This window comes from Salvelinus sp. IW2-2015, linkage group LG11 (assembly GCF_002910315.2).
Source record: "Salvelinus sp. IW2-2015 linkage group LG11, ASM291031v2, whole genome shotgun sequence".
Taxonomy (NCBI): domain Eukaryota; kingdom Metazoa; phylum Chordata; class Actinopteri; order Salmoniformes; family Salmonidae; genus Salvelinus; species Salvelinus sp. IW2-2015.
Window position 1 is genome coordinate 11,674,430 of NC_036851.1, and position 23,251 is coordinate 11,697,680.

The 23,251-nt window shown below is 42.1% G+C and overlaps 2 protein-coding genes across 5 annotated transcripts in view; one reads left to right on the forward strand and one right to left on the reverse strand.

The window, feature by feature from the left end:
- Positions 1-1,274: 1,274 nt before the first annotated feature.
- LOC111969814 (uncharacterized) lies at positions 1,275-8,718 on the forward strand. Of its 3 annotated transcripts, none has more exons than XM_023996101.3 (3): positions 1,275-1,446; positions 5,746-5,895; positions 7,389-8,718. In XM_023996101.3, the coding sequence occupies exons 2-3, from the start codon at positions 5,748-5,750 to the stop codon at positions 8,519-8,521; spliced, it is 1,281 nt and encodes a 426-aa protein (XP_023851869.1). In that variant the 5' UTR covers positions 1,275-1,446; positions 5,746-5,747; the 3' UTR covers positions 8,522-8,718. The 3 variants fall into 3 exon arrangements, with proteins under 3 accessions (XP_023851869.1, XP_023851867.1, XP_023851868.1); XM_023996099.3 differs by having other exon boundaries at positions 1,331-1,446; positions 7,362-8,718; XM_023996100.2 differs by having other exon boundaries at positions 1,376-1,451; positions 7,362-8,718.
- A 5,899-nt stretch (positions 8,719-14,617) lies between these two features.
- Positions 14,618-23,251, reverse strand: part of LOC111969815 (E3 ubiquitin-protein ligase TRIM62-like) — a 47,281-nt gene continuing 38,647 nt past the window's right edge. For both annotated transcript variants that reach the window (XM_023996102.2, XM_023996103.2), the window contains exon 6: positions 14,618-22,065. In XM_023996102.2, coding sequence (XP_023851870.1) covers positions 21,512-22,065 — 554 coding nt within the window. In that variant the 3' untranslated portion in view covers positions 14,618-21,511. The remainder of the gene's footprint in view (positions 22,066-23,251) is intronic.

The following is a 23,251-nucleotide window of genomic DNA, read 5'->3' on the forward strand; positions in this document are numbered from 1 at the left end:
CAGGGCAGGGGTCAATTCGAATTGAAGGCTGTCAATTCAGGAAGTGATTTTAATTTCAAATCCAAAAATGGAAAAACTTTTTAAATAAATAGCTAATTTGATCGAGAAGTCATTGTAAATAGATTGTTAAATGTTTTTTTTATTGTTATTTAAGTTTACTTCCTGAATTGATGACCTTAAATTAGAATTGACCTGCAGCACTGCTATCAGAGCTGCAGGGCAACCTGAACGCTATGTGCACGTTTCAGCATGAGATGGCAGTACCGTAGTATTAGATAAGAATATCTGAGTGATCACATTATGGACATGTAAAACAGTATTCTACTATCAATGGCAATGTTGCCCAACAACAAGCTTTCATTTCTCAACAGAACACATCAATCTACAAAGGACACCACAGAGGTGCCAGTTTCCCTAGACAGACAGACGGAGAGACAGGTGGAGACAGACAGATACAAACAAAACAAATCAAATTGTATTGGTCTAGTACCCATATTTTGTAGATGTTATCACAGGTGCAGCGAAATGCTTATGTTTCTAGCTCCAACAATGCAGTAATACCTAACAATACAAAAAAAGACACACAAATCCTAAAAATTAAAAGGAAAGGAATTAAGAGATATCAAAACGAGCAATGTCAGAGTCCGGAATATAAATATATATGTATATAATGGTGTGTATAGACAGTATGGACAGTATATGAATAGAACAGTTGTGTACAGCAGTAGTTATACAGTATTAACCTTGAATAGAATATTGTATTTACATATGAAGTGGGTAAAACAGTAGGCAAACATTATTCAAGTAACCAGTGTTCAATGATTATGTACATAGGGCAGCAGTCTCTAACAGTACTGGGCAGAGGCCGACTAGTGGTTAGTGGTGACTATTTAACAGTCTGATGGCCTGGAGATAGAAGCTGTTTTTTAGTTTCTCGGTCCCACCACCTGCACTGTCTCTGCCTTCTAGATTCTAGATGGTAGCGGGGTAAACAGGCCGTGGCTCAGGTTGCTGATGTCCTTGATGATCTTCTGTAACACCTGGCAATATAGACGTCCTGGAGGGCACGTCTACATCCAAAAGGATGGCAGACATTGGGTGAATATTAAATGTTAATATCTTCGGCTGTGAGTGATGGAGAAAAAAATCGGCCTCAATGAAAATAACTGGGAAAATTCAATGRATATTTTTGGTACAAAGGTGATAATGAAAGTGTCTTTTTAGGAATTTTAAAATTGGACTCCTCTATGGGGCAGTATATGGGAATTGTCCTTTTGGACTTGGCTTCAGCTAAAATGCAGTACCGAAAGTGCCCTCTGAGCACAGACCGGTACCCTGCCCCCCTGGACTGAACATGTCCCACAGGGGGAGGGGCGTGGGGAGGTGGATAGAAAGGAAGCTGTTTGGCTCACACCGACGTGCTGCTGGAGGCGCCTGTGTGCACAGGTAAGGTACTAATTCAAACTTCACAACGATTTTCATGCAAACTCACTCCTTGACTGAATTGGGATCATTGACCGACCACCACTATGCATTGCCGTGGGCTGTAGTTTAGACTAATCTGTTCGATTGTTGCTAGGATTTAAGATGGTGGAGATGGGTTTGAGAGTGTTCGTTTGCTTAAAGACAGAAACTGGCAGTGAGGCATAACTCAAAACAAATCAGACATGGGGGAGGAGTGTCTGTTCCTATGCTAGAGTTCTCATGACATTTGTACAGCTGCGTCATTTCAGCTAAACCTACAGTATGGCAAATTTACAACCACTCCCTCCCCAATGATWAAAAAAAAAAAGTKTAAGCTTATTTACTGCATTTGTAAACATTTAAAACTCTAAAATGATATTCGGAGAACAGCAAAAACAAGAAACATTTACTCCAGCAATTATCAATTTGGTTGCAGTAGGGACATACATAACATTCTACAACAACATGTTATACATTAATTAGCTGCTACGCACTAGCTCAGCACCGGGATTAGACACTAGTTTAGTTTCATGTCAAATCAAACAGGAGTTACCAAGCCATCTACAGACGTCTTCCACATCTGCACTGTTTAGAGGAAAGTCGTGATGTTCACTGCAGCCAGAGTTGCTGGATATAATGACGAGATGCTTGTGTCTCCGCCCTAAGAATGGAATTCGTTGTCCACAGAGCGGGATGGCAGGCTGTCAAGCTTCAGCCAATTTCTCTCTTTGGATTGGTGGATACATCTCATAATTTGAAAACATTTTGGAATATYAGATGAGGGGTGTTGGCGTCAACTGCCTGTATTCAATGGAGTGTGAGATCCCAGCTAACAACAAATGTTCTCACAACTTTAGAGAACGTTCTCTTACAGTCTCAGRTCATTACCTAGCGTTTTCATAGGAATCTTCCCATGACATCTCTAARATACCATTCCCCCTAATCTCAAACAGATTTTACCCAGAATGTGATTACTATGTTCTCAGAATATTCAATAATAATGTTTTAGACATGTTTTACGGGAACGCTGCAAGCTCATTCCTGTGTTAAGTTTTCTAAGGGCTAGGAGAATATTCCATCAACATCCCACCAAACATGCATAGAACATGGTTGCCATTTTCTCAGAATATAAGATATCAATGTTCTAGACATGTTTCAAAAACATTCCTGTGTCCAGTTTTCTGAAGGTTAGTTGAATATTCCATTAATGTTCCACCAAAAATACACAGAATGTGGTTGTCATGTTCTCAGAATATAAGCTATTAATGTTCTAGACATGTTTCATGGGAACATTGCATATACATTCATGTATCCAATTTTATGTGGGTTAGTAGACTATTCCATTATTTTCCCTCCAAGCCTATTATTTTACATGGAAACTTAAATGAAAACGAAAACAAATGATGAAAAAACTATTTAATAAACTGAAATAAAATAATTAACAAACCTGTTTGAAAAAATACAATTATTCTGAAACTATTACCTTTGACTAAAATAAAAAATTCAAGCTTCTGAATCTGCCGGGTCTCATTATATTTGACTCCATAATTTAAAGGTAGACTCAATGAGATGATGTTGCCTCGAGCAGCACCGCAGATATTGGGAGCGTTTAAGTGGTAAGGCTAATTAATGTAACCGACTGTAGTTGAAAGTCGAGGAGTGAAGTCGGGGGAGGTGCATCTGCGACAGCTGAAAGTCGTACACTATTGTGGTTTTCCAACAGCAAGGCTCAGATCAACATGGTAGTGTTGCCATTGTTTTATAAAATGGTATTTGAAATTAACGTGTTTCCCCTGTGCACCCCCTGCCGAACCCTCAGTTTGTGAACCACAGTGCTGTTGTACCTTCAACAGTCAACAACCGGACAGTGAGATTGATAGAACCATCTCTGAAGAGTACGAAGTCATTATAGCTGTCCAGTGATGATGTGATACTGACAACACACACACGTCTCGGAAGGGTAAAAAGTCATTACATCGCTCCAGTGATGTTGTGATGTTGACACTAGTGTGACGACAGTTGAATCACTTCAGGATTCCAGAGGGGATAGAACATAGAGTTATATAATACAGTGTTCTAATCACTGCTTTTCCGCCGTTATGTTAACATTACGGCAAGGGAAGTAGCTAGCTAGAATGCTGTGCACCAAGATGTTGCGTGTTCAAATCCCAGGTGGGGACATGTAAATAATAATTACTGTATGAATAAACATGCACAATGTAATTATGTATGTCAAATATGTCGGTTGAAAAGACTGACAACAGACTAAGAGCTGTGAAGAGTCTTTGTATCTTTTTAGTTATAGGTACATAGTTGTACAATTGCAGTTCGTACTTTTAAAAGAGCCAGTAGTGTACCTTAGCGACAAGATGGTACAGGTACAAGAACATACCTTTGGTAAAGGTACAAATGTGCCTTTTTAGGTTACCGACAAAGTTCCTTTTTAGTGGCAAAAATGTTAATCTAAAAGGGTTTTTGGGTGTTGTTTTAACACTATAGGGTGTAAAACCTTATTTGCATATATCCCAGTGTGCCTTTTAAGTTAATTTTATAGTTACCAGTACCTCCCATGACTGTGTTTGCAAGTGACAAAGACATGGTTGTTGCATTCAATGGCTTTCAGTCCTGTAGCCTTCATCAAGTGAGTGCCTAAGTGAATATTTTATCATTGAAATTAAACTCATGAGTCACAATACATTACATACCGTATATCATACTTAGACAGTTTTACCCCAACACAGTGGTCTGAAACTCCTGGTCTGCTGGTAACCTGCATTTAGAATGACTGCCAAGTTGGGGAAAATTTCTAAATTGGACTACCTAAACAGGAACAACCATCTCAGTAAATGCATATTATTGATCTTCTGCTAGACAAAATGAAATCAATTAATGTGCATGCAAATATTTGTACAAATCTACCTGCAAAAGAGCATGCTGGGAAATATGATAATGATGGGCATGGTTTTTGAGTGTGTGATTGTACCTTTTTTAGATTCAGAATATTGGGTACACAAATGTACCATCATACAAAATTATCAGCACATGTACCCTAAAAGGTACCGAAGAATACCATGCGAGATTATGTGTACCTCTGAAGGTATATTTAAGTGTGTTTGTATATTTTTGTACCCCCGGTAACAATACTGTACCCTAAACGTACCCTTATTACAGATGATCGAAATAAAAAGATAATACATATGATAATAAGTTTGTTATTGATCTCAAAAGTTGAAAGGCCAAAAAACTACCTAAAAAAATCATACACTGATTTCATTGCTGTCTATTGACATTTCAGTGACCAAAAACATTCATGGGTGGCTGAGAAGGCCATGGATTAATGCTAATTTACACAAAGAAATATTGATCTGTTGCAGCAGATCGATAGCAGCATAAAATTATTTTGAAAATTATTGCTTGCATATATTTGCTACAGTATTTCACATGATGGGTCTTGAGTTAGTTTAAAGGCCCACTGCAATCACATCCCCCCCCCCCTGTTATTTGTATCATATTGTACAACAGCTGATAAAACTAAGGGCTCTATTCAATCCGTATCGCAGAAATACAGCTTTAAAGAGTGATTGAAATTACAAGGCAATGTTCCCACCTTAGCGGAGATTGCATTCATGTCGGTAAACGCTGCAGATGTCGGCCCAATAGCACGCTAGACATTTAAAGGTCATTTCCTATCTGTAACACTTCAGCAATACAGATTGAATAGAGCCCTAACACTGTAAAAGTGAACATTTGATCAGTGTTATTTCCTGAAAGTTGCTGGTTGAAAATACATTCTAATCAGCACGTTGTGCATCTGTGGAGTTTTGGCCTGCCGGATGTCACCAGGTGGTATACGTTTTAATAGTTCCAAACCTCTCTGCACTTAGACACTCCAAGCAAAATTCTTGTTTGAGAAAAAGCTATTTCTGTTTATTTTTTGACAATTTTAATGGAAAACTATTACAGTAAGGTACTAAATTGTTATCCATAAAATATATGATATTGAGATAAAAAATGGCTGCATTGGGCCTTTAAGTCATTCTAGGGGTCTAATACATTGAGTTTAGATATAATGTTTTGTACGTACAGTAAGCTGTCTCAAACAGTGAATATTGCCCTTGAAACTCTGTTTTGTAAGGCACCCTAGAGAGTCAACACCCAGGTCCTATATAGTGAAAAGACCTGGGTGGTGATCAGTGTATGCGCCAACTGGAGTAACAAATCCAGTGATAATCCAACAATGGTTTATAATATATACCTCTCGTCTGTGTTGTTTTGTTTTAGCCATGGATGGTGTGTTGGAGGGAGCAGCTGTGGTGTGTGTGTGTAAACTGGCCTGCAGTCTTCCCTTCCTGCCCATGGTCACTGCTTCTCTCAGTGCGGTCAGCTTCTGCTGCAACTGCCTGCTGCTCTTCACAGACCTCGTAGTCACAAGTACGTGTCCATCTCTAACCCTATCTCTGCTGTGTACATCAGAGCTACAAATACCTGTTTGTCCTTGTAATAAGAATTGGCTGGAAAACAGAAAGGGGAGCAGTTGCTAAAGTCCATGAATAGAGTACATTTTGCGCACCTTTTGAATTTTAAAAGCCTGGTATACAATAAATCAAATTCTTTACATGAATAAAGACCAAAAATCTGCATTTTGAAATGTCCCTCGTCATGTTTCTCCAAATTCTAGGAAGATTTTAACCCACTTAAGCCTACTATTTCTCCAAGTTTTCACCATCATTGTTAAGCCCTAGTCATGTTCTTGCTTTGACAGTCACTTCTGAATATTATTATTTATTAATGTAATGAGTGATTTAATTTACGTCTGTCCCTCATTTTAAGGTAATAAAAAAAACCTGTCCCTCATTTTAAGGTCAACAMTGTTATGTGAACTGAACTCTYGTTTYAATATGRTGAAAATAWTCCTTTTTAAAAATGTTAAAAGAAACATTGAACATCTAATAGTCAAATCAGAGTGTAAAAGCAGGTGAGCAGGTTCTACTCTTTTCAGCCATTTTCTGGTGTTTTGTGGTGGACAACTGAGTGGGTCGAGCATAACACATTAACCCTGTTACGCATAGACAGGCGAGAAATGTTTTAACAGTTTCCATTTTTTTTGTGAAGCTTGCATTCAATTGCTCTCCCTGTTGCACACAACAAGCTTCCATTCCCCCTGTCACTAGGGGATTTATGGCTGATTTTAAGATGAAGTCGTCAACCCTGTTACCGTCAATCCTGTTACTTTAATGCACTTTATTGGCACTTGCTATAGTCATTTATTTATTTATTTATTTAACTATTTGAGAAGGGGAAAACATGTTTTTTTTTAATGAATTTGAAAATGTGTTACAATTAGGTGAATGAACACTACCCAAAATGTACTCTATTTGTGGAACGACCCCAATATGGTTTATTACAAGTTCCAACAGGGCACAGAAGCACCCTGTAAACCCAGCACAGAAGAAGAGAAAATGCCCCCGGAGACAGGCTGTCAAAACAAAAGGATGTCCATAAAAAAGGCAGTGACTTTGTCAGCTCCTAKAGAATCATACAGTGTTCACAGGATGTCAGCAATACAGTGAATAATCAGTGGGTCCTTGGTCATCCAGTCTGGCCTCAACCGCTATCAACAGATGTGAATAAGCCATATGATTCAGTATCAAGTCTAGTGACCATCAACCTGCACCTTCAGTGTCGTAAACACTGGAAATGATGTATTACAGAAAGGCAGAATATATCAATGTGCTAAACATTGTGTTAATCACTGAATTTGAACATTACTGATCTTACATTTTAAATGGGAGTTCTTTATACTCCTATGGCCTACTTCAGTGTCCCAATCCTCATGCTGCTATAGTCCCATCCTCCACATTTCCCTATTTGATTGATTGGTCTTTGTTGTCCCTCAGCTATCCTGGTTGTCCTCTGGTTTGCAGACCCCTGGCTACCTCCGTTTTCCACGTCCTCTGATGTCATTGCCCTGCGCTTCCTGCTCTTCCTCAGCCACACCTACTGGGCGGTGCTGCTGATGACCACTCCTCTTGTTGCCGTGGAGACTGCCATGAAGTTGCAGTGGCCCCAGGTCCATGGTGGCAGAGGTAGAGCAGTGGACGGAGACACAGGCGGACGTAGTAAAACTCCGGGCTCTAAAGCTCCTGCACATCACCATGGTGTGACAGTGGAGGTAGAGGACGGGCAGAGTAGGGACACAGACAGCCAGAGAGGAGGGAGAGAGGACCAGGAAAAGTGCCTGCCCCACATCATTTACTTCCTCTGCTGTCTGCTGGTGTGGGTTCTCTGTGGTGTCTGTGGGGGTCAGAGCTGGAGACTTTGGGTGAAGGTCTGCATGGAGAGGACCAGCTCCCTCACTATGTGCCTTCCCAGCCTCCCCAACAATGTCCTGTCTGCTCTGGGTGAGCCCTGCTGGGCCCTGGCCACTGTGACCTTGGCCCTCCTGCTGGTGCTGACGGTGGGCTGGGGCCTGCTCAGACGACACCTKGCCCACACAGAGACGGACCCACACTCAACGACAAACAAGGAGGTACATGACACTGACATTCAACTGCCCGCACAAACATTCGCTGCACCGTGCATGGCTGTAAACCCTGCGACGTCAGCGGTGTCAGACACACCGTCTGTTGACCCAGAGACAACACGGTCCAGATGCTCCCTTCACAGCCCATGTTCCGGGAACAACATACAGCTATCACTGGCTCACCATAGATACTCTGTCCTCTTATCGTTGGAGTGTTTGTCAGCAGACATACTAGAGGAACACAGAGAGACAAAAGGACTAGGAGACAKGCCTCTCAGCACTACTGTGGAGGAACACACAGACTCTACCTACAGGAGCCAGTGTGGGATGTGGCAGTGGGGCTTTCCCTGCCTGGGGGTAAACGTAATGACAGGGTTTGTGTGTCTGCTCATTGTCTGTGTGTTACCTCTAAATCTCAGTGTGAACATCCTACTGATCAGGCACATAGAGACAATGCTGGAGTGGAGTTTGAAGCTTTTATTGTTTGTACCCAAAGAAGCCACAGACAACACAGGGCTCTCCCAGTCAATGTAACACAGGCACCAAGTCAGTGTACTGGACAATAAGCCTGGATGGGGTAGTGTTAGATACTAAAGTGTGGCTTGGGAATGGGATTGTGTTGAGAGGGATTTATTAGGTATTGTCCGGGGATGGGATCAGATGAATATCACATGTACTGTAAACAGCTGGTCTACCTGTCAATGATAAAAAGTAAACAACTCCCCCTTTGACTGTGACTGTCTATTCATGCGTGCCGAGTGATCTCTGGGAAGCTGCAGAGGAGTGCTAAAAAGTCAGGTTGAGGCTTGCTTTCCAGATCTATAGACATGCAACTCAATAGTTAGTTTGCTGAAACAGTAGGAATACAGTAACAGTAGATGGGGAGGGGGGGTTCAGTTATCTGGAGTGTGATTTAGATTAGTTTGATGGGAGATGATCTGACTTCACCTTACCTCAGCAAAAGGCAAGTGATTATAATGTACGCTTAACAAGAAGTGGCTCTAAACACTACGGCCATTGGGCTGTAGCTAGGCATGAAACGACAACAAAGCTTTCTCTTCACTCAGGGGTTTTCTGAGTCGAGGAATAAGATTCCGCTTGATCACAGGCGCAGCAGGGCGCTGAATAACATCTGAGAAATTCAAGGTATTAACACACACACACACACACACACACACACAAACAGCCGTGTTCATACAGGTACCACGTTGCAGACACATGCTGCATACCTCCTAATGTCAGGTTCAAATGTCTCCGGAGTTCAGAGGAGACGCTGATATTACCCAGGCCAACACCAGAGGGCAGCCTGCAGCCAGCATCAACCCCAGGTAGCTCACAACGGAGACCTCTGAAGCTCCCAGGCTAGATTGTGTATTATATACAATACATTGAAACAAGAGATGGAGAGGGGATTTCTCTAAACAAAGGAGTAACGTTTAGGTTGTGCTGCCCTTGAGAGAGCCAGAGGGCAAACACTGAGTCAACAGCAGGTAGGCCTACATCTTCCTGGCTGCCAAAGTATTCAGACCTGTACAGACAGATACACCGCAGAATAGTGATTCAACCAGGAGCCCAGAACAGATCAAAATGAGGCTGAGCTCATTCTCTAAAGTCTCTGACACTGGATATAGATTGAAATATATATATTTATATATATTTAAAAAAAAATCATTATTATAGGTTTAGTTGCAGCCAAATTTATTGGCACCCTTGCACTTTTCGTAAATAATTCCCTATTTCTTCTAAAGGAAGTTAAATAGATATTTTTTAAAGGTGTTATTTGATTTTCAACATTGCAGAACTTAAGTTTACAATTTTAATTGATAAATTAAATAAAAATGGCATTGACAAAATGAATAGCACCCCAGAGCTAGTACTTGGTTGCACAGCCTTCGGCCATGATAACTGCCACAAATACTTATTGTAGTCATTGTTGGACACGATCTGACTTGAACTGTTTTAAATGCATAATCCACTTAGTAGTAGTAATACCTTGTTATTGGTTAGCATGTTGGAGCTGGAGAGTGTTATTACAGTGGCAAGGGGAAGTACAGAAAGTCTCTCTATGTCCAGATATGTTATTGCTGTATATTAATATTTCTAAGGAAGTAGGTAGAGCCACAGTCAAGTCTCAGTTCCTGGTAAGGTCAGGCTAGTTTCTGTGGAACTAGGACAGAGAGAGATGTAGAGTTCAACATCGAGGTGAGCACAACAGTTGAAGAGAGAAGAAACCTCTGGGAGGGGGGATAGAGGGGCCCATCCCAACAATAGTCCAACAGTAGTCCTGTCTCACCTCCCTGGACAACATCAATTCTGGACTCAGAGGAGGAACATCAAGAGGAGGAACAGACTCAGGTCTTGCCCAGCAACAGAGACTGATTGTTTATACTAGACATACTTTTAGTCATGTAGTGTATGTGGACACCTGCTCGTCGAACATCTCATTCCAAAATCATGGSCATTTAATATGGAGTTGGCCATCTAGAATGTCATTGTATGCTGTAGCATTAAGATCTCCCTTCACTGGAACTAAGGGGCCTAGCCCGAACCATGAAAAACAACCATTATTCCTCCTCCACCAAACTTTAGTTGGCACTATGCATTCAGGCAGGTTCTTTTTAATTATTTTTATTAAATGTTTTCATTTAAACTTTTATTTAACTAGGCAAGTCCGTTAAGAACAATTTCTTATTTACAATGACGACCTACCCTGGCCAAACCCGGACGATGCTGGGCCAATTGTGCGCCGCCCTATGGGTAGCGTTCTCCTGGCATCCGCCAAACCCAGATTCATCCGTCGGACTGCCAGATGGTGAAGCGTGATTCATCACTCCAAAGCCTTTGGTTTTCCGACTGGATTTGTACCAGAACTTAGAACCTAACACTATCAATGATCTTGCTGCACCTTTTTACTGGCAATATGGCCCACTCTTCAGCACCAACCTGATCTAATTCTTCTGTTTTCAGCTCTCACCATAGGTTTTGGACGTGATTCAGATCTGGACTCATCACTGGCCACTCCAGAACAGTCCAGTGTTTCTTCTTGAACCATTCCAGGGTGCTTTTTACACCGTTTTTGGACACTGGGTTGAACATTGCACTCAAACACCTTGATAATCTGCTGATTTCATGATGTCTTGCGCACACATTCAAGGCGGCAAAGCAACCCCACAGCATTATAAAACTTCCGCCATAATTGATCGTAGGAAGGTTGTTATTTTCTTTGAACGGTTCATTTGGTCGTTGGTGAACATAAGAAGACCTCACTGCTGAAGGAGTCAAAAGAAACCCACAGGGCACAGAAGTCTGTTCAATGTCTAGTTTTGATTGACATTTGGTTGTTGTCAACCAATGTGAATTCAAAGTGATATCAACCAAAAATGTCACCATTTCATTGGATTTAGGTTMAAAGTTGGGTGAGAAAAAGACAAAATGGCCTWATGTTGATGACTTTTTGCACATCCAGTCAGTTTTCCACGTTGATTCATAATCATCACGTCTATTTTTGGGGGAGTTGAAATGACGTGRAAACAAAGTTGATTCAACCAGTTTTTGCCCAGTGGGAAGCCTGATTTGAACTTCTCAAAAACCCACCTAAAGAAGCCTACATCCTGGAGAAAATATTCTGTGGACCAATGAAACTAAATCGGAGCTCTTTGGCAATTCAGATCAGCGTTGTGTTTACTGATGATCAAATGAAGCATTCAATGAAAATAACACCCTCCCTACAATCAAAGATGGGGGAGGTTTGTTAATGCTGTGGGGTTGATTCTCTGCCTCTGGGACTGGGGGCCTAGAACGTGTGCAAAAGGCATCATGAAATCAGCAGATTATCAGGTGTTTTGTTCAACCCAGTGTCCAAAAACTGGGTCTCCATTGAAGTTTGTGGGTCTTCCAGCAGGACATCGACCTCAAATACACATCAAAAAGCACTCAGGAAGGGTAAAGAAGAGATGCCGGACTGTTCTGGAGTGGCCTGCGAAAAGACCAGACCTGAACCACATCCAAAATCTATGGTGAGATCTGAAAACRGCAGTTGGTGGAGGAAACCCCTTTATATATTGGAAAACTACAGCATTTTGCTGCTGGAAAATGGTGCAAATTGTTAGTACAAAGGTGCAGCAAGCTCATTGATGACAACAAGAAGTATTTCTTATTTTGGCCAAAGGCTGTGCAACCAAGTACTAGCTCCGGGGTACCAATCATTTTCTCAATTTTCTCAATTCAAATCATAAAATGAAGTTTACAAAAATGAAATTGGTTTTGCAATGTTAAATCCAATAACAAGGTGTGGTGGCCAAACGTTTTTATTGAAGAAATAAGGAATTATTTAATAAAAGTGCAAGGGTGCCAATATATTTGGCTGTAACTGTATATGTTATGTACATTTATACAACGGGTGGTTCTAATCCTGAATGCTGATTGGTTAAATCTATGACGTTAAAATGCCTATTTACTCTGTTCCATCTGAATGTACATACACACTTACTTTTGAAAGAGAGWGTGTGTGTGTTTGTGTGTGTGTTTAGCACTGACACACTGTGAAGTTCAGGAGCTGATGAAACGATGAGGAAATGTCTTAGCTGCTACTATTCAGTGATTCTGTTCATTTCCTTGCTAGCTGAACAGAATATCAGTACTGTGTCATAAATTATTTATTCAAATGAATGGACAAATCAAAAAGCTTATAAGGAATATGAGTCCCAGGCATGAAGTAAGGTGTTACATGCATTGGGGAAATGCAGCCCTCATTCCACAATATGCCAACTCCCAAATACGATGCTAATGTWGAAATGCACAACACGGCTATCAGAGATGCTATTAACATACGCTTAATCTGTGTGTGATTAATTCTCAATACACTGTGACACTGCCACATATCTAACAGTGATATAAAGAAATCACCTTTGAGAAACTGTAAGAAATGATTCTCTTTCCTATGTTAGTCATTCCATTCTGTATGGACGATAGACATTGTGGCCGAAAAAGAGCGCTGCCGCTTAAATGGAACCCGAAAAATGTATGAATAGTGGAATATTACGCAATATTAGTGCTTGTGTTGTGTGTTTGTGAAAATGCTACATTGAATTTATATTATGTGGATTTTTTTTGTTATTTTCATATTTCTGAAGCACATCATTTGTTTTGAGAAAAAAGGGTTTGTGTTGGTTTTATATAAATACATATTTGAATTGACAAATCACCTGCTACGTTCCCGTATTTTCGGTTGTTGTTACTATAAGTCCTCTGTGGTCACCTCTAAGGCAGAATCACTCCCACGCAAAACATCTCAAACAACCATTACTGCTGTATAAGACTTGAATATGCCCTTCAGGCGCTACATTTACAAAAAAACGATTCTGATCTGAATGCGCCTTTGTTCAAACCATGAGCGTGCAGATATCACTCAACAAAATATCATTGTGACAAGAGTTCCCACTCGTCATCTTTCTCAAGGTCACTCTGTACTCATTTACTGTCTGATCTAAACTCTAGCCACAAACACACTGTATGTGGTCTACTCATAGTGTCTACGGCATCATTTGAATTGATAAGAGTGAACGCTCGCTCTCCAGCTCATTCAGTCACTACAGTTATGGTACCTGTGAGAGAACAGCCCTACTTACCATCAGCTCACTGTTCTTAGGATAGTGAAGCCAACAGCTCACACTACACCCACAGCTGAAGCATATGTACCTGTATTAAATGGTGAGGGTTTCATAAAGATCTCCCCATGGCAACAACAAAAAAATCCCTTTTATTTGAACGGACAAATTCTCCTGAGTTGAAGTTAGTCTGCTCCTTTACAGGAGTGTAAGTGAGAGGAGAACTAAATACTGTAGAGAAGTACTGAGATCTGGTCCTGGGGTGGCTGACTGACGGTTGTTAGCTGCGCTGCTCTGTTGCCAGGTCCACAGCTCCTCTGTAATAATGATGCAACTGGACTCAATCAGCCCTGAATTAGCACRTACAATGGAGCATGAGGTAATGTCACGCAACAAGCATAACCTTTCCTCCAACAACGGCACCGACATCAAAGAGCTGGCAAACCGCTGCTTCTTGCTTCCGATGTTCACTTTATACAATGGTTTCATTTTTTTTTTTAAGGAGTGGGCTGGCATTTTAGAAGACATTCTCTAATCTCCAGGCATCCTCACAGACAGCAGACAGAGAGACAGTGAGTGAGGGATCAGCCCTGCATACAGCACAAGAAGGCCCTGCCCTGCAGTGAGGTCGTCTTGTGTTCAGGCAGTGTGATCCATCACAGGGTTACTCTCAGCTTTTTATTAATCTAGTTGAGAAATGCCTCAGCATGAGAAGGGGAGGAACAAAGGGAGTACATAGTCTCTGGCTTGTCAGAGGCTTTCACAGGGCTGGGATTTGGCACAACTCCGCTGAAATATGCACCTTGACACAGAATGTACACCAGCAAGCACTGCCTCATCTCATTCTGTACAACTATGATAGATTCTAGCTGCTCTCTAGTAATGAGTTCTGTTAAACATGGTCTGAGAAAGCATTTCACTTGCATTTTGTCAAAGGACTGAGCCCCAACAAATCCATTAGTACTACATGTTAATGTACTAGTATGTTAATCAGTGTTTCTAAAAGAAAGTCAAAACAGGCATGTTGGTTTTACCAATCTTTAATTGTACATTAAAACATTTCTCAAGAACCTCAGGCAACAAGCACACCAGTGTGTGTTCGCACAATGATGGTTGCACAGCCACCAACATCCTGACACAATCATTAAAAGTGGTATTATAATCATCACCACCACCACCAATACCAGTTACCCACCACCACCCCACAATAATAATCTTTCTACTTCTTATCCACATCACCGGACAGCAGTGTTGCTTTTATTAGACCCCACAGGGATCTGCATCGTACTGCACACAGTCATCAGAACACACCAACAACGCATCCAACAAAGCAGGGCACTGCCCCAGTTCTTTAAAGTGGACAACACGGACAAGACACACACAGACACAAGGATGCAAGAGCAGGGATATAGGGGGATCTTTTATCACTGCACCTCACAGACAAGAGGCCAGAACATACAGTGCCTTCAGAAAGTATTCACACCCCTTGACTTTTTCCAAATGTTACAGCCTGAATTTAAAAAAAATATTAAATTGAGACGTTTTTTTTGTCACTGGTCTATGCACAATAACCCAAAATATCAAAGTGAAATTATGTTTTTAGACATTTCTCCAAATGAATTACAACTGAAAAGCTGAAATGTCTTGAGTCAATAAGTATTCAACCGCTTTGTTATGGCAAGCTTAAATAAGTTCAGGAGTAGAAATTGGCTTAAGTCACATAAGTTGCATGGACTCACTCCGTGTGAAATAAGTGTTTAACATGATTTTTTAAATGACTACCTCATCTCTGTAMCYCACACATACAAATATTTGTAAGGTCCCTCAGTTGAGCAGTGAATTTCAAACAGTTTCACCCATGAAGACCAGGGAGGTTTTCCAATGCCTTGCAAAGAAGCGCACCTATTGTTAGATGGGTAAAAAATAAAAAAGCAGACATTGAATATCCCTTTGGGCATGGTGAAGTTATTCATTAACTTTGGATGGTGTACCAATACACCCAGTCACTACAAAGGTGACTGTGTCCTTCCTAACTCAGCTGCCGGAGAGGAAAACAATTACAGAGTTTAATGGCTGTGATAGGAGAAAACTGAGGATGAATAAACAACAGTTACTCCACAATACTAACATAATTGACTGAGTGAAAARAGGGAAGTCTGTACAGAATAAAAATATTCAAAAACTAGCTTCCTGTTTGCAATAAGGCACTAAAGTAATACTGCAAAAAATGTGGTAAAGCAATACAATTTTTGCAATGAATACAGGCTGTATCATATCCGGTTGTGATTGGGAGTCCCATTGGGCAGCGCACAATTGGCCCAGCGTCGTCCAGGTTTGGCCAGGGTAGGCCATCAATGTAAATAGGAATTTGTTCTTAACTGACTTCCCTAGTTAAAAAAAAACATATATATATATATATATTATATACACACACACGTTTGGGGAAAATACTCTCCATATTTTAAAGCATAGTGGTGGCTGCTTCATGTTATGGGTATGCTTGTAATCGTTAAGGACTGAGGAGGTTTTCAGGATAAAAAAGAAATGGAATGGAGCTAAGTACAGGCAAAATCCTTGAGGAAAACCTGTCTCAATCTGCTTTCCACCAGACACTGGGAGATTACTTCACTTTTCAGCAGGGCAATAACTTAATACACAAGGCCAAATGGAGTTGCTTACCAAGAAGACAGTGAATGTGGCGAGTCACAGTTTTGACTTAAATCTTCTTGAAAATCTATGTCAAGACCTGAAAATGGTTTTCTAGCAATGATCAACCACCAATTTGACAGAGCTTGAATACTTTTTTTTATAATAAAAATGGGCAAATGTTGCAAGATCTAGGGGTGGAAAGCTCTTATGGACTTTCCTAAAAAGGTCGCAGCCAAAGGTGCTTCTACAAACAGTTGAAGTCAGAAGTTTACATACACTTAGGTGACTCATTAAAAATCGTTTTTCAACTACTCCACAAATTGCTTGTTAACAAACTATAGATTTGGAAAGTCGGTTAGGACATCTAATTTGTGCATGACAAGTAATTTTACCAACAATTGTTTACAGACAGATTATTTCACGTATAGTTCACTGTATCACAATTCCAGTGGGTCAGAAGTTTACATACACTGAGTTGACTGCCTTTAAAACAGATTAAAAAAATTAAGTCATGGCTTTAGAAGCTTCTGATAGGCTAATTGACATCATTTGAATCAATTGGAGGTGTACCTGTGGATGTATTTCAAGGCCTACCTTCCAACGCAGTGCCTCTGTGCTTGACATCATGGGAAAATCAAAAGAATTCAGCCAAGACCTCAGAATTTTTTTTTTTTGACCTCCACAAGTCTGGCTCATCCTTGGCAGCAATTCCAAATGACTGAAGGTACCACGTTCATCTGTACAAACAATAGTATGCAAGTATAAAGACCATGGGACCACGCAGCCATCATACCACTTAGGAAGGAGATGCGTTCTGTCTCCTAGAAATGAACGTACTTTGGTGCGAAAAGTGCAAATCAATCCCAGAACAACAGCAAAGGACCTTTGAAGATGCTGGAGGAAACAGCTACAAAAGTATCTATATCCACAAAACCTGAAAGGCCACTCAGAAAGGAAAAAGCCACTGCTCCAAAACCGCCATAAAAAGCCAGACTATGGTTTGCAACTGCATATGGGGACAAAGATTGTACTTTTTGGAGAAATGTCCTCTGGTCTGATGAAACAAAAATAGAACTGTTTGGCCATAATGACCATTGTTATGTTTGGAGGAAAAAGGGGGAGGCTTGCAAGCCGAAGAACACCATCCCAACCGTGAAGCACGGGGGCGGCAGCATCATGTTGTGGGGGTGCTTTGCTGCAGGAGGGACTGGTGCACTTCACAAAATAGATGGCATCATGAGGGAGGAAAAGTACATGGATATATTGAAGCAACATTTCAAGACATCAGTCACAAAGTTAAAGCTTGGTCGCAAATGGGTCTTCCAAATGGACATTGACCCCAAGCATACTTCCAAAGTTGTGGCAAAATGGCTTAAGGATAACAAAGTCAAGGTATTGGAGTGGCCATCACAAAGCCCTGACCTTAATCCTATAGAGAATTTGTGGGCAGAACTGAAAAAGCATGTGCGAGCATTAGCTCTGTCAGGAGGAATGGGCCAAAATTCACCCAACTTGTGGGAAGGTTGTGGAAGGCTACCCGACATGTTTGATCAAAGTTAAACAATTTAAAGGCAATGCTACCAAATACTAATTGAGTGTATGTAAACTTCTGACCCACTGGGAATGTGAATAAATAAATAAAAGCTGAAATAAATAATTCTCTGACATTTCACATTCTTGAAATAAAGTGGTGATCCTAACGGACCTAAGACAGGGACTTTTTACTAGGATAAAATGTCAGGAATTGTGAAACTGAGTTTAAAGGTATTTGGCTAAGGTGTATGTAAACTTCCGACTTCAACTGTAGTTGACTCGGGTGTAAATATTTACATAAATTAGATATCTGTATTTCATTTTCATTAAATTTGCAAACATTTCTAAAAACATGTTTTCACTTTGTCATTGTGTGTAGATGGTTGAGGGGAAAATAAATAAATAATTCAGGCTGTAACACAAAATGTGGAATATGTCAATGGGTATGAATACTTTCTGAATAAACTGTATATATCCCACCAACATGAGCACACACTAACATACAGACAGCCCGCCCCCTGGCTCTAGGCTCTCTCAATGCTGGACTTGGCTAAGGGACAAAAGCTCTCGTCTTAAACCAGGGAATAACAAGAGCTCTTGGGGCAGAGGAGCCAACACATACCTGGGCCTCAGAGAATATATATTGGTGTGTTATGTTTACACTGCAACAGCCTTATGGAACTAAATGTAACATTGCCAACAAGATGCCAACAGTCCAGGCCAAGGCAGTATAATAATGTACTGTAATATTGCTTTCTTTGGCCATTTTCATATCCTTAATGTTATTAAACTACACTGAACAAAAATATATACGCAACATGTGAAGTGTTGGTTCCATGTTCCATGAGCTGAAATAAAAGATCCCAGAAATGTTCTATACCCACAAAAAGCTTATTTATCTCAAATGTTGTGCACAAATTTGTTTACATCCCTGTTAGTGAGCATTTCTCCTTTGCCAAGATAATCCATCCATTTGACAGCTGTGGCATATTAAGAAGAGTATTAAACACCACGATCATTACACAGGTGCACCTTGTGCTGGGGACAATAAAAGGTCACGCTAAAATGCGCAGTTGTGTCATCTCACAAATGTCTCAAGTTTTTAGGGAGCGTGCAATTGGCATGCTGACTGTAGGAGCTGTTGCACAGAGAATTTGGCAGTATGTCTAACAACCGCACACCACGTGTATGGCGCCGTGTGGGCGAGCGGTTTGCTGATGTCAACGTTGTGAACATGATGGCGGTGGGGTTATGGTATGGGCAGGCATAAGCTATGGACAAAATTGCATTTTATGGATGGCAATTTGAATGCATAGAAATACCATGATGAGATCCTGAGGTCCATTGTGAGACCCATTTCTTTAAGGTATCTGTGACCAACAGATGCATATTTGTATTCCCAGTCATGTGATATCCATATATTAGGGCCTAATGAATTTATTTCAACTGACTGATTCCCTCATATGAACTGTAACTCCGTAAAAATCTATGAAGCTGTTGCATTTGGTGTACAAAGAGACAGAATGATTAAAGACCTTCCAGAGCTCATTAATTCCAGCGTCATGCTGCTCAAGTTGTCAGTGGTCTCTGCCCCATAGGCTAACTGTAATTCAGCAGATGTCAAGATTCATTTATTCTGATTAACCTCTGACACCTACGATGCGACGTCGAGGGAGGGAGGAGGCAGGGAGATGGAATCCACAGGTTTGTGTGTCAATGACGTTTGATCTAAGTTTCAATGGAGGTTTCAGAAAACAGCATGGCTCTTCTACTGCAGCAACAGAAGTTGTTCATGATATTATTGATGCCACGGGGCGAGAAACGGCACCCGTCTCCCTTTTCATCGAGCTGTCAAAAAGGCATTCGACGCCGTTGACCATGACGCGTTGCAAAGACTTGGATAGGATCATCTGATCGGGCAGTCTCAAGGTTCAAAGGGTAACTATCAGATAGAACTCAGTGTGTTCAGTTTGGTGTTGTGTCATCAATTGTCCGAACTAAGCTCTGTCAGCTGAAGTTGCTTTTAAATGATAAGACAAACGTTATGGTTTTCACAAATAAAAACGTCACCTCTTCCACGTATAGACAGAGTAGCAACTTACAAGTACTGGGGTTTCTAGATAGATGAGTGTCTCACTTAAAACACCACATCGAATGCGTTAGGCTCAAGTTGGGTTTTTCTTTTGACGTCAGGAAGAGGCTATTTTCGTGGCTGTAATTAATGACGGTGATATTTTGTACATGTACGCCCCTGTACGCTTCTGTAACTACATTGTCCAGCAGACAAACTTAGGAGGGCGGGGGGGGGGTATGCCAGTTCACTGCGCCTTTCACTTGGAACCAGCTTAAAAAAGGTCCTGAAATGACTGGAGCTCGACCCTTTAAATGAGATTAAAACTAGGTTAAACACTATGATGGAAAATTAGGTGGGGGGGGTTTACGGTCAATGTTTTGACCTCTAGTTGCGCCACACTTTCTCAAACCATCTTATTGTTCAATGTGTAAATGTATGTTTATTTTTTCCCCCCCAACTGTAATGCTTTGTGTTTTATTTTGTAAACGTGTCTGCAACTTTGTGTACTGCTATTTGGCCAGATCATCTCAGAATGTTCATCTCAAAAAGAGACTAACCTGCTAAAAATAAAAGTACAAACAAATATGTAACATAGGTACATGCCAGGTAGAGTAGAGCTCTCATGCTGGAGTGGAAGAACCCAACAGAAACCACCCGGTGGGGAGAGGTCCCCACTCGCACAGCGACACATTTTCATGCCACACACACGACCTCTCCAGGCACCCCCAACGTCACACACAGGAGGGTGGGTGTGCTGAGAGAAGGAACAGAGACGGAGAGGTGTAGGGAAACGAGGGAAGGGTGACGACGGCAAGCACCACAACAGTGACCACGCACAGAGTGACCATCACTAGAGCACACAGACCATGAGGCTGCCATTGTCAAATGATGAGTATCAGCCACGTCCAGCACTTGGACTGACTGACAGTGTCGACTGTGGAAAACTGGACGTGTGACCTGAGGGAAAGGAATCAAGAGCTGCGACATCATTTCCATCAGTAAAGTGTACAGGTACACGGGAGGACATGGAACGGGCACTCACTGCCACACCGATAGGCGTTCACTCACGAGCTCACAACTGCTAACTGTGCCAAAGAAAAAGGAGCAGAGCGTCGTCAGAAATATTCCACAAACAAGCCTAAAAGAAAGAAAGGTGACCGCCATTTTCAAAATGTCTGGCTGCTGAGAGAGACAGACCGAGCAGCCCTCTGTCAGTCAGTCTGGAGCCTTGTAAGGAGAGCAGAGCCCTTGGGCCTGTGCAAGGTGGGCCTCGGTCACAGCACAGAGATCCCACTACTAAAYCACGGTGCGATGACGTCATCTATGCAGACAGAGTAAAGCCCAGAGGCCCACCCCTGAAGAAGTTAACCGGGGCTCCAGTTGAAACCATGATGCTGCAGCAATGTCCACATAGTTCCTCCCTGGTGAGATCAGTGAGGAGCCACACCGACAGGCAAGACAAAAACAGCGACCCGGAAAGAACACCAGAACGAAAGAAATTTACATTTCATAGTCAAACACCCTGTTTTGTCCCCCCCCTCTCATCATTTAAAAAAACGAGCCGTCTTTAGGATCTTAGTTACATCATCATCGTTGGTATCCTATCCTCAGGGAGGGTTGAGGTGAGCGAGCCGATCTGTAGAGTGACCCTGTGTGTGGCTCTTATAGACGCACGGTGTTGATTCTCAGCGGCTGGACGTTCTTGCCGTTGGCGTGGCTCTGCCCGGGGCTGAAGTAGGGGCAGAGCTTGGCCGGGAACGTCTTCTCCCTGTAGGTGTACAGCCAGGACATGTCGTCAGCATTGTAGAACACCAGCAGGCCCTTGGGGTAGTCCAGGTACACGCCCACCTTCTCCAGCTTGCTCTTGACGTTGAGGCGGGTCCAGGGCTCGGTGCAGGCGCTGTACTGGTTGCCGTCGTGCATGACGACGCAGTAGAAGCCGCGGCTGGGCTGGATCTGGATGCTACCCTTGCGGCTGACCGTCTCGTTGGCCACGCCGATCATCCACTGGGTCTTCTCTGACACCATCACCTCCCAGTAGTGCACCCCGGAGCCGAAGCCCTCGGCCCCCAGCACAGACACCTCCACGTCGAAGCGCCGCGGGGAGTCCTGCAGGGGCTGGGGGTGCAGGTTACCATAGGCTACGATGGTGCAGTCATCTGATAGGATGAGTCTCTGGTGGGCTGTGATGGGGTCTAAGGTCAAAGCTGCTGGCACTACGGAGAGAGAGAATGGACACAGTTCAAAAACACACCAGAGACAACCTGACAGGGCAAGCCCAGATAAAGCCAGTTAGACAGGATACAGATAAGGACATATTCTTCCCTGCTGTTTACCAATAGAGAAACATAAATATGTTATGAGGACGCTCCCTCCCTCAGACAGACACTAGCTCCAGAACGGAGGTGTCATTCGTTGCACTCCATTTGTCACCATCGCCGCTGTACTGTCTGAGTTTTATGCTGAGGCAGTGAAAACGTCCTGGCATCCGTTTCAGCCAGTCACTGAACTGGAGAGGGGATCTGAAGGCAAGTGCATACAAATTGATTTTCTAAATGTTATCTTTAAAAAGTGATTCATCAGGTGTCTGGGAGAGGACCAAGGACATTCTGTTTGGAGGGAGGAGCTGAGTCACTGGCACAGTCTCTGTCTGCAGTGGTCAGTCAGTGTAGGTTTACTGACTGTGCCTGGTGTTTCTGCTCTACCAATCAAATGAGCCGGTGCTGCTGAAGGACCCTATCGGGAGGAGAATAAGGGGCTGTCATGGTGTTGGAATGACTGATGGGTAGCCTAATAATCCACTCTTGTAATACCCCCCTATTGCCCAACATCTACTGTAATCATATTTAAGGAAATGAAGACCTCATGAAGAKTATTTACATGAGCCATGTTTGGGACTGTTGGTTCATACCCTTCGACTTTATGCTACAAAAGGGAAACAGCTTATGGAGTAAGCATTCAAAATGACCTCGGCCTCCACTACACATTGATACTGTACAATGTCATGCAAATGGAGCTGGGAGGAGCATGTCTCCACAGCTCTGTGTTGGCTTGGCAGGGCTGGAGGCAGCTAGTTACATGTCGTTCTGTGGGTTAACTGTGGGTTAGGGAGGGAGTGTGGTTGTCGCACTGGGTTCAGTCTCTTTTTTTCTGGTTCTGTCTGGTTCTATGGGAAAATTAGCTGGGAGAACAATAGCAGCTTGTTCTCCTCACTCACTCCCATACATAGAGCTGGTTTAAAACAGAACAGAGAAAGGAATTTGCCAAATCTCCTCCCTTGATCTTCAGTGTTTATATCACACAGTACAAAAACAGGTGGCCTTGCCACTAGCCAGCAGGCAGGACAATGTTTTCCCCCACTCAACAACGTCGCCAGACAGTGTGTGTGTGTTTCAATCAATT